This window comes from Lissotriton vulgaris, unplaced genomic scaffold, assembly GCF_964263255.1.
Source record: "Lissotriton vulgaris unplaced genomic scaffold, aLisVul1.2 SCAFFOLD_2328, whole genome shotgun sequence".
NCBI classification, from domain to species: domain Eukaryota; kingdom Metazoa; phylum Chordata; class Amphibia; order Caudata; family Salamandridae; genus Lissotriton; species Lissotriton vulgaris.
Window position 1 is genome coordinate 8,718 of NW_028243474.1, and position 12,354 is coordinate 21,071.

The 12,354-nt window shown below is 49.1% G+C and overlaps 1 protein-coding gene across 1 annotated transcript in view; it reads right to left on the reverse strand.

Annotated features, from left to right (window-relative positions):
• Positions 1–2,047: 2,047 nt before the first annotated feature.
• LOC147668339 (uncharacterized) overlaps positions 2,048–12,354 on the reverse strand; it is a 354,881-nt gene continuing 344,574 nt past the window's right edge. Inside the window, exon 7 of the mRNA XM_086948585.1 lies at positions 2,048–2,507. Coding sequence (XP_086804711.1) covers positions 2,048–2,507 — 460 coding nt within the window. The remainder of the gene's footprint in view (positions 2,508–12,354) is intronic.

The window sequence follows — 12,354 nt, forward strand, 5'->3', positions numbered from 1 at the left end:
TTAACATCCAGTGAATGTAAACGTTGCTCCACTGGAGTTTGAGGATTTGCGAAGAAAGTTTTTAGCAACACTGGCTCGTTTAGGTGAAAATCAGTTGGTACTTTAGGCATGAAAATCGGATTGGTGCGAAGCAGAACGCAGTCAGATTTGAATTGAAGGAAAGGAGGTTTAATGGTGAAGGTGTGAATATCACTCACGCGACGTGAAGAGGTCAAAGCAATTAGAAGAGCCACCTTCCAAGTTAAAATTTTAAAATCCGCTTTGTGGATAGGCTCGAAAGGCGCCTTCATCAATTGTGCCAAAACGACATTGAGATGCCAGGAAGGAGGAGGACGCCGAATTAGCGGGAACTTCCTGAACACTCCTTTGAAAAACTGTCGAATGATTCTAGAAGAGCAGAGAGAGGTAGTCCCATCCTGCCGAAAACAACATATTGCCGCCAGGAAAACTTTCAAAGTGGAGTGGGAAAGTCCTGATTGAGCCAGCTGTAGAAAGAATAGCAGAAGCTGTGCAGGAGTGGAATGGACGGGATGGATAGTTGCAGTCGCACTCCAGTGACAGAACCTTTTCCACTTTAGCTTGTAGGTCTTCATCGTAGACGGAGGCCTCACATTGGCGAGAACGTCCCTACACGCTGGCGAAATGTTCAAATGAGCAAATTCAAGGTGCTCAGGTTCCAGGCTGATAATTTGAGAGAGGAGGGGTCCGGATGACAGATCTGACCCTCGTCCATCGTGAGGAGATCCGCTCGAGGATGAAGGAGGATGGGTTCGCACTGTGAGAGAAGCAGTAGCTCCGAGAACCATGCTTGTCGAGCCATCTGGGAACGATCAGGAGAATGCGGCACGGCGGTCTCTGCATTTTCCACAACACTCGAGGAACCAGCGGAATTGGCGGAAAAGTGTAGGCGAATATATTGCACCAATCCATCAAAAGGGCATTCTCGGACGACACTTGATGGGGAAGCCAGCTTGCATAGGATGGGCATTTCCGGTTCACAGGACTCGCGAAGACCCCACAGCCGAAAGATGAAATCCAGAGGCGGCTGTTGCAACTCCCACTCTTGGGTCGAGGACTCGGACCTGCTGAGGGAATCTGCCAGGCTGTTGGAGATGCCTGGTAGGTGAACCGCTGTCAGGGTGATCTGGTGACAAAGTGCCCAGTCCCAGATACTCTGTGCCAGTTGAGAGAGGAGCGGTGACTTGGTGCCGACCTGCTTGTTGACATAGTGCATACTGGTGGTGTTGTCGGTCTGAATGAGCACTGCTTCTCCTTGGAGTAGGAGATGGAAGGATTTGAGCGCCAGGAAGATGGCCTTTAGCTCCAGCCTGTTGGTGTGCCAGGAGCGTTGGGATGGGGTCCACTTGCCCTTTATGGATAGTCCCTGAAGATGCGCGCCCCAGCCTTCCAGGGAGGCGTCCGTGGTAAGGACGAGTTCCGGAGCGATGGTGAGGAAGGAAGTACAGGCAGCGATGTTTGACGGCTGAGCCCACCATTGGAGAGAGAACCGCATCCGACTGGTCATTTGAACCATATCGTTGAAAGAGCCGGAGACCTGATGCCACTGCTTGTCTAAGTCTTCCTGAATGGGACGACTCTTGAGTCTGCAATTTGGGATCAGGGAGATGCAGAAGGACGCCATCCCCAGAAAGGACTTCAATACTCGAACAGAAACGGACCCTTTTGAGCGGAGGAGAGCCACCATGCGCAGTATCTGTAACTGACGCTCGTCGGACACGAACGCTTTCGCTAGTGAAGTATTCAGAGTGGCGCCCAGAAAAGTCCTGCAAAAAACCGGCTCGACCCGAGACTTCTCGGTGTTGATGGATAGACCAAGAGAGTGAAACAGATCCTGACAGAACCGGGTGTCCAAGGACGCCTGATGCCGGGAGTGCGACTTGATGAGACAGTCGTCCAGGTAGGGAACAATTTGAATTCCCATTAACCGTAGGTACGCCACCACCGGAGCCAGGACCTTCGTGAAGACGCGAAGGGTGGAGCGAAGGCTGAAAGGCAGGACCTTGAACTGAAAGTCTCTGAGCCCCACTCAAAAGGGCAAGTACTTCCGGTGTCGTGGAAGTATTGGCATATGGAAATACGCCTCCTGAAGATCGATGGTGGTCATGAAGTTGTCTTTCAGGAGAAAGCGGAGAACTTCCGCAAGCGTGAGCATGCAGAAGGATTGACTCTTCAGATACTTGTTCAGGGCTCGCAGATCGAGGATTGGATGCCAGTCGCCGGACTTTTTGAGTACGAGGAAGAACCGGGAATAAAATCCCATTCCTTTTTGAGACTTGGGAACCACTTTGATGGCACCCTTTTGAATCATGAGCCGAATCTGCTGAAAGAGCTCATTGAGGTGAGCTGGGGGAGGACCAGTTGGAGGAGTGTTTGGAGGGAACTTGACAAACTCCAAGGCATGGCCTTTTGATACAATGTCCAGCACCCAATGGTCCGAGGTGATTGAAGACCATTTGGAGTAGAAAAGGGAGATTCGACCTCCAACCCTGAGCGGGGAAGGCAAGTCATTGTTTTTTTTAGAAGCGGAACCCCTCTAGGAAGATTTTCCTTGGTAAGATTTTGAAGCCTGTTGCCGATAGGACTGCTGGGACTGGGAGGAGTATCGTTGATTTCCTTGGCCGTAGGATCGGTACTGGGTGGATCCGCCACGAAAGGAAGAAGAGGAGGAGGTGTCACGTCCGTGCGCACCACGAAAAGGCGGCGTGCGAAATTGTAGCGTGCTGAGTGCACGAGACGTCTGTGTCCATTTTTATAGTTTGCAGCGCATCGTCCACATGCTGGCCGAAAAGCGATTCGCCATCATAGGGCATGTCGAGGATTTTCGACTGAACTTCCTGGCGGAAGGAGATGGAACGAAGCCAGCCCTGGCGACGCAATACGGGTGCTCCCGCAAGCAGGCGAAAACCAGTACAGGCAATGTCGACCGAGCTATCGATAATTCCAGATGACGCCCTCTCTCCCTCCTGAAGAATTTAAAGGGCCTCAGCTCTAGAGGGCTCAGGAATGAGGTTGATGAAAGAAAACATATCATACCACATCTGGCGGTCGTAGCGCCCCAGAATGGCCAACAAATTTGCAGCCCTCACGGTGGTAGAAGCCTTGGTGGAAAACTTGCGGCCAATAGCGTCAAGCAGACGTCGTTCACGGTCCGGAGGAGCGGTGATAGGGGAAGACGGATTCCTGGATCGCCGCTGCGCGGCCTGGGTGATTACGGAATCAGGCTTAGGCTGCGATATTAAGCAAGCAGGTGACCCCTGTGGTGCTCAATATTTCCTTTCCAAACGAGGAAGAAGAGCCGGAATGGTATTGTGTGTTTGCATTAACTTGACACCTTCATTCCAAATAAAGTCAATAATGGGCACAGCCCTGACCGGTTTGAAGGGCTGACTCTTGAAGTCGTAAAGAAAACAGTCCTCGCCTTTCGTGACCATAGGAAGCTTAAAGCGCTGTGCCGCCCACTCCATAAACTGGTGAAAACTAGCAATGTCCACAGAGGGGAATCCCCTGGCACTGAAGGAGGTGGAGACGGTGTCTGGACCTGATAGTCGTCCCAATCCGCCATGTCCCCATCATCATCCGCAACCTCGCCGTCCTCTTAGTCAGTGCGAACGTCATCATCCTCATAGACCGTAGCAGGAACTTGAATGGAGGTTGATGGGGCGGAAGATACTGCAGGCTCCGGCAGAGAAGGAGCAGGAGGAGCCACTGAAATTACAGGCACAGAAGGTAAAGGAGACCCTTGATGAGATGGTGGAAAAGGTCTATTGTAATCCTCCAGCATATATTCGAGATTTGAAATAAGGGAAAGTGGTATCTGCGCTGTTGGAACTTGAACAGAAGGTTCCCCTTCTTGGAAATAAGAATGGTCGTGATCATCCTCGTAATCTTGACATTTAATGACTAGCTCTGAAGGACTTCGAGTTTGTCGGAATCTGTCATCATCCTCCTCATCGGAACTTTAATCATGCTCCGAACCGGTGGCAAAAAGAGGTGATGGAGGCTGAGGGTGACTTGGAAGCGAGAGCTGTTCCAGAGGCACTTGTCGTCGCTGGTGCAATGGGTCAGCCATAGGAGTTCCAGAAACTGATGAAGAAAATGGCACCAAAGGCAAAGATGCCAAGGTAGATGTCTACGACGATGAGAACGTCAACGGAAAATTCACCATTGACGGAGTCGTCGGCGACAAGACCATAGCTGTCGACGGAGTCGCCGTAGCTGCCGTCGACGGAGCGGTCGTCGACGAGACGATCGTTGGCGGGATTGACGCCGATGGAGCCGTCTTCGACGGAGCACTCATCGACGAAGAGGGTCTTTTAACAGCAAGCGTCGACGAGGATTTCGACATCGATGAGACCTTTTTCTTCGACGTAGACGATGAGATGGGAATCGTCAACGAGACTGACTTGAAACTGACACAGACCATTGTCGATGTAGAAGACGTCGACGCAGCCGCCGCCACCGATCCGATGGCACAGGTCATCGTCACTGTTCTTGTCGGTGAGCTGGAGACGGCAGAATTCGTCGTCGGAACGACCGTCGACGAGCCCGTCGACGATTTAGCATGTTTTTTAATGGAAACATGCACAGAAGGAACTGAGGGCGCTGGAGAGTCAGATCTCGAGTGCGCGGGCGTATTAGGAGGAGGTGGAGACCCAACAGGCACCTTCATGAGAGGACGTTTTTTCTTCTTCAGAAAAGGAGATGGCAACTCCTGAACACTACTACGCTTTGAAGCAGCTCTGGACACACCGGACGCAAGGCTTTCTGCGTCAGATAGAGGTGAATCCTTATCCTTCAACCTCTGCCACCATAGGAGAAGACGTCCCTCCCTGTCCTTAATGGTCTTGGTTAAAAATGTCCTGCAGGTTTTACATTTTCCTACCTCATGATCTGGATAGAGGCAGTAAATACACTTCTTGTGAGGGTCCTCTGAGAAGAGTCTCAACTTCCCACGAGAAGAACATGGACGAAACAACAACTTCTTACTTGAAGACATCTTAGAAAACTGAAAAAATCCAGAAAAAAGTGAAAAACTGAGCAGAGCTCAGGGAGACTCCCTTCACACGACGTGCAGTTGAAAATCTGAGGGCATGAGCCTCTAAGGAGGAGGTTCTAGAGAGGTGCTTACGCCTGATTGGCTGTAGTTTGGACTAACAATGACGTGGATATGTTATAAAGGCGTTTTTCTTTTCCCCTATGTATCCCTATGTGTTAATGCTAACCTGGTACTTCTAAGTATTTCTGGTTTTGGAATTTGTGTGAAATGTTTTTATATACCTATTTTATTGGGATTTATTGCTATTTTATTTACCGTGGGGCTCCCACTTCTACAACGGGGAATATTCAAGCATGTGAATCTATGAAAGACACCCTAATACTGGAGAACCATTGGTCTACCAAGGGAAAGCAGGACATCCACCCTCACACAGGAGACTGGTAACACATGGGGTTGCTGAACTGCCCCTGGTACACCAGGTCACTTGTGAAAACACAGGTTTAGCAGTCAGAAGCATTCAGTGCAACAAGACACCTTAGTAAATTCATAGTATTACCTTCATGAGTAGGAAAACGGTGGAGGAATAGTCGAAAGCACTGCTATAGTCGGTGACAATGGTAGACCTGTGCTGGCCGAAGAGTGTTGGGGGAGCACATTAGGTCTGATTTCCTGGTGGTGCAGGAGAGGAGGAGGAGGCCTGCTGGTTGGATCCACCGACCCTTCCTCTGCTCTGCCTCTGTACTGTTTGACCAGTGGGTTTGGCTGCTGCTGAGTTTGCACTGGTATGGCTGGCATTGGCAAAAGAAAAAAAAACATTTTAGAAACCTCAAAAACAAAACTGATTGTAGTCACTCAATGGAGGAGGCAACAGTAGCAATTGTAGGCACAGGGACTGAGTATTGGCCTTGCTAGTCTTAAAATGCTTCAGCAATGAAACAGCTTTATCACCAAACAGAATTCCCCATCGAATAGCAAGTTCATTAGGTTCAACTGGACATTCCGTGAAAGTTTGGAGGTCCTGAGCCAGGAATGTGTGCAGATGGTGATGGAGGTGCCCATTACACAGCCCACTGAATCAGCTGTATCCAACCCAGATATTATGATATGCCTGGGGGCATTTTGGCCATCTTGTATAGCCTCTCCTGGACATGCTGCTGCATGTCTTCCGGCACAAGAGGGACAATCATCTGAGTCACAGAAAAGGTTATAACCTGCACACCTGAATTATATACATTTTACAAATTAGACCAATTTGAACAGAATTAAACAACCGGTGCTTCCTTGTGCCCCTGACCAGTTCCTGCCAGGCATAATCAATCACATTCAATTGGGACACAAAACTGTCTCAAAATTACAAGGAGCACTTTTCACAAGCCTACTCGTGGCATAGTTTTCTGGAATTTTAACCAATTTTAAACAAAATATATCAAGGTCATATTAGTATATGTAAATGAAATCTCATCCGACACTTTCTAGAATTTTTTATGTCACAATTAAATAATCACAATTAAGGAATCAAAAACTCAACAGTCCAACAGCATTTTTCATGAAGTTTTTTTTTTCTTTTATTGTTCAGTGAGTTTGTATGCACATATAATCTTCACGTTCAAATTCATTTTAGTGTTACATTTCCCATAAAGTGTTATGGGTCCCAGTGCATTTCGGGATGACCCTTCAGAATATCCCAACATCGTTCTTGCCGTAACACAATATGGCTTACGGCAAGAACGTTGTTGGGATATTCCGAGGAGGCGAGGCACATACTGCACTGAAAGCGAATTAAGAAACAACGTGGAAACTGGCGCATTACATGATACAAGGTTGTAGAGTTTAAAAGCAATTCTTTCTGCTAGTGGACCACTGTTGAAGTACTTGCAGCACGATAACACCCCTTAGGAATACGGTTGACGCACATCGGGGAGAGCGTTTCCTTTTTACTCAAATCCCATATATATGTGTTTGATTCCTGGATAGAGATCATCCCCAAAGGCATTGGGACCCATAACACTACATGGGAAATGTAACACTACAATGAATTTGAACTTGAAGATTATATGTGCATACAAACTCACTGCACAATAAAGGAAGAAAAAAAAACTTCATGAGAAATGCTGTTGAACTGTTGAGTTTTTGATTATTTAATTGTGATTATTTAAATGCGACATAAAAAATTCTAGAAAGTGGTGGATGAGATTTCATTTCCATATCCTAATATGACTGATATATTTTGTTTAAAATTGGTTAAAATTGCAGAAAACGATGCCACTAATAGGCTTGTGAAAAGTGCACCTTGTAATTTTGAAACAGTTTTGTGTCCCAATTGAATGTGGACAATCATCTGAGGCCATATCCCACAAGACATGGTTGAAACGTGCCACGAGGCAGTTTGCATTGAGAGATTTGAGAGCCATGCTTCCCTTGGGGAAAGCGATTTTTCCCCAGACCTTCAGACACTTCGATTTCCTGCCAGCAGGAGTTGGCGGGAAGGCTCCTGACTGACCAGAACATGTAGCTTGTATGGCCAGCTTCTCTGGTGAAGGATAAACAGACAGGAAGGATAAATCCCTTTGTGCAGGACAGTAATGACAGACCACTTGTCTGTTGAACGCTGGGGCAGAAGATGGCTTTTCCCATGCTGCCATGACTGGTTCCAGTATGGCCTCCTTAAAAAGGAGCAAGGGCTCTGTCCTCAGAGCCAATGGCAAGAGGGCTTCCATGAGGACATTTGTTTTGGTGTCCATGGTTGGAAGCTGTAGGTCCAATACCTCCGCAGCTTTCGGCATAATGTTATACAGGGAGACCACTTCAGGTGTTTGGAAGCCAGGGGGAGATCCATGACAAGTTCCAGTAAGGTGTCTAATCCACTAGAGGAATATGGACCCTGGTAGTCTCCCTGAGGATACTCACCAGGGTACCCCACAGGGCAGAGGTCCAGAGGGCCCAAATTGGTTCCGCAAATGTCATGAAGTCTATTTTGGAATTCCTCCTCCTCAATAAGGAGTTAGGTTTCTTTGCAGGATTTGTTCTCCAGGACAGCATCGAGTAGGGGCACCAGTGGCATTATATCTGGCAGCGGATGTGGAGAGGGAGGTTGTGCCTGTGGCAGCAGAGCCTCCAGGGGCATCGTGTATCGTACTAGCGAGTTGAAGCAATGTGGAGTCGGCATCAAGGTCAATGATAAGGTGCCAGCCAACATTGGGCCATGGGAAGGAACATTGATTGTCCATATGGAGATGCACAGGAATGCTAGATGGTATGGATACCCTTGCAAAAAGGGAGTACATGACATTGAAGAATGCTGGTGGTGATGACCGTGGCCTTAGGATCTCGAGGAAAGATGGCTTTGGAGTGGTCTGGGAGGTGCCGGTCCTGTCACTGAAGGTTTATTTGCAGTCTGAGGCTGATCCAAGACCAGGTCCAGTACAGATGCTGGAGCAACTTTGGCTTAGAGGGCAAATGTTAAGTGGAAAAGGAGGAGCAATGGGGTCACTTACCCCTGGACCATTTCTTGGTCTTCCTATGCTTCTTCTGGTTGCTTCCAGATGATGAAGATGGTGACTTTGAATGGTGCCTGGAACATTTTCTACTCCATCTGTCACCCTTGGCTCAGCCCAAAATGTGCTTAGCAACAGGTTTCTTATGGCCTTGGGGAGCATGCTACGACATGAGAAACCGGTCTGGGAGTCGTGGTCTGAAACAAGGCACCAGAGGCAATAAGGGTAAGGGTCCGTGATGGACATCTATCCCTTGCTACCCCTCCAGGGTTTAAACCCCGATTGTTTTGAGGGAGCATGGTACTGCGCTTTTAGAATGCTATGAGAGGAAAAAAAACCTGAGTGGGAGCAGGACTCCAGATCCATGACAAAGGCACTCAAAAAAAGATACTGACTTTGTTGAACCAGGAAAAGTGCAATATGGATTTGACTACATCATCTGATGCCACTTCCGGTTTCAATATGAAGCCAGGGCCCTTATCAGCGATGTGAGAGCTTCAAAGTTTCCAGATCCAGACTGACACTTGTGTTTGCTCTACAGGTGGAGGATCTGTAGGTAGAAGTAGCCAACAGTATCTGGTTTTCTACACAGGACAGCTAGGTCTACCACGGTGATAGTAGCGTTTGGGTGCCAGTCACTGTGAGAACATACTAACATTACATTTCTACATGTCCTACTTTTAAATGCCATGCACCCTGACTTATTTGCTACAAGGACTACATGGGGTAACTTGTAATGCAAATGCTACTTACCAGTATGCATCTGTTCTTGGCATGTAGGGCTGCTGACATTCATATCTGTGCATAGTCCGCCACCTAGTGTTGGGTCCGGATGATTGCACATTGTTGTCCTGGAAGAGTCTTCGAAGTATCACGAGATAGGTGGCTCCTCCCCTGGACTACAGTGCGCATGGGCATCGCCTCCATCCCCAGATTGTTTTTAGCCATTGGCAGAGATGGAGTGAAGAAAGTGAGTGATGACCATGCTATGAGCATATGTGTATATGAATAAATACTGCAGCTGCTACAGGCGCCGGGGAGGAGGGTGGGCGATATGAATGTCAGCAGCCCTACATGCCAAGAACAGATGCATACTGGTAAGTAGCATTTGCAGTTCGAGGCATGTGGGCTGCTGAATTCATATCTGTGCATAGAATACATAGCAGTCCCTCCATTAACGGCGGCCGCCCGTGCCAGCTGCAGCAGTTTGAAAAAGCGTTTTTAGAACAGCCTGACCAACAGCTGCCTGCTGTCTGGAATGCACGTCTACACAGTAGTGCTTAGTGAAGGTATGTGTGGTAGACCATGTGGCTGCTCTACAGATGTCTTCTAAGGGAATGTTACCTAGGAAGGCCATAGAGGCCCCCAGCTTCCTAGTGGAGTGGGCCCTTGGTGGGATAGTGAGAGTGCGCTTAGCTTTAGCGTAACAGATCTGAATGCACTTTACTATCCATCTAGCAATCCCCGCTTTGGAGATTGCATTTCCCTTGTGATGTGTGGCAAAAGCAACAAAGAGTTGTTTGGTTTTGCGGAAATCTTTTGTCCTGTCCACATAGTACATCAAGGCCCTTTTCACATCAAGAGTGTGGAGCATACGCTCCGCCAGCGTCTCTGGGTTTTGGAAAAACACTGGCAATTCAATTGTTTGGTTCATGTGGAACTGTGAGACTACTTTGGGTAAGAATTTTGGGTTAGTGCGGAGCACCACCTTGTTAGCATGTATTTGGAAGAAAGGTTCTTGGATGGTGAGCGCCTGCAGCTCGCTCACCCTCCGCAGCGACGTAATTGCTACTAAGAACGCCACCTTCCAAGTCAAAAACTGGAGCTCACAAGAGTGCAGTGGCTCAAAGGGAGGACCCATCAGCCTTGTAAGAACCACATTGAGGTTCCATTCTGGAGCTGGTGGGGTCCTTGGTGGAATGACCCTTTTGAGTCCTTCCAGAAAGGCCTTGATAGCAGGGACCTTAAAGAGTGACAGGTGCTGCCTGTTCTGGAGGTATGCTGCCATAGCAGACAGGTGAATGCGGATGGAAGAGTACGCTAGATTACATCGATACAGATGAAAAAGGTAACAGATGATGTTCTGAATGGAAGCATCTAGCGGGTCAATGTCGTGGTTAACACAGTAGATGACAAACCTCTTCCATTTAGCCGCATAACAAGCTCTAGTAGTGGGCTTCCTTGCCTCCCGAATGATGTCCATGCAATCGGGAGGAAGATTGAGGTAGCCAAACTCTAGGACTTCAGGAGCCAGATCGCCAGGTTGAGCTGTTGCGGATCTGGGTGCTGAATGTCGCCATGGCTCTGCGTCAGAAGGCTGGGAGTGAGATGAAGCCTTTGATGCGGTACCACGGAGAGTTCCAGAAACGTGGTGTACCATGGTTGGCGAGCCCACGTTGGAGCAACCAGGATGAGCGTCATCGAGTGTTGCCTGAGCTTGCGTGCCACCAGCGGTATCAGAGGTGCTGGGGGAAAAGCGTACGCAAATCTGCCTGACCAGTTCATCCCCATCGCATTGCCCTGTGATAGGGGGTGTGGGAATCTGGCGGCGAAGCTTTGGCATTTTGCGTTCTCCTTTGTGGCGAACAGGTCTATCTCTGGATGACCCCACCTTCGGAAGTACGGTTGGAGTACTGATGGATGTATCTCCCACTCGTGCATCTGATGGCTGTGCCTGCTGAGCAGATCTGCCATCTGATTGTCCTTGCCCGGGAGATGCTCTGCCATGAGGAAGATGTTCCTCTGAATGGCCCACTTCCACATGCTCTGAGCCAGATGAGACAGCTGTGGAGAGTGTGTACCTCCCTGCTTCTGGATGTAGTACATGGCCGTCATGTTGTCCGTCCGGATCAACACGACCTTGTTGCACAGATGTACTTTGAACGCCTTTAAGGCCATGAAGATTGCCATCAGTTCCAACACATTGATGTGCATCTTCCTTTGCTGAAGTGTCCATAGTCCCTGCACAGTGTAGTGGAGTACATGCGCTCCCCATCCCTGGAGAGAGGCGTCCGTCGTCAGGATGATCTGTGGGACAGGCTCTTGGAATGGTCGGCCCTTGCAAAGGTTTTGTGGATTCCACCAATGCAGAGAGTTGTACGCCCGACCGCTCACCAACACTAGGTCTGTCAGTTGCCCATGAGCCTGAGTCCACTGACGTGCAAGGCACTCCTGAAGCGGACGCATATGTAGTCTCGCGTGCGGGACAATGGAGATGCAGGAGGCCATCATGCCTATCAACTGCATGAACACCCTCGCTGGAAGCGAGTGTTGGGGTCTGAATCGTTGGATCAGCGCCTGGATACTGGCGATTCTCGCTGAATTTGGCTGCGCAGTGGCTGCCAGAGTGTTGATTGTTGCGCCCAGATACTGTCGCACGTGGGCGGGCTGGAGATGGGACTTTGGGTAGTTCAGAGAGAATCCCAGATCGTGCAGGAGGTGAATGGTGCGTGACACGTGGTCTACGCACTGCTGTCCCGTCTTTGCCTGAATAAGCCAATCGTCTAGGTATGGAAAGACATGGACGTGCTGGCGACGGAGATGCGCCGCCACAGTCGCTAGGCATTTTGTAAACACTCTCGGTGCCGTGGTGACCCCGAACGGCAGGACTCTGAACTGGTAATGCTGGTCTAAAATCTTGAATCTGAGATACCTTCTGTGGGAAGGATGCAGGGGAATATGAAAATAGGCATCCTTCAGATCCAGCGTTGCTAGGAAGTCCCCCTGTTGAAGCAGGGGAAGCACCTGCTGCAATGTGAGCATATGGAAGTGCTCCGAGTTGATGTACCAGTTCAGGGGTCTGAGGTCCAGGATCGGCCTGAGTGATCCGTCCTTTTTGGGGAT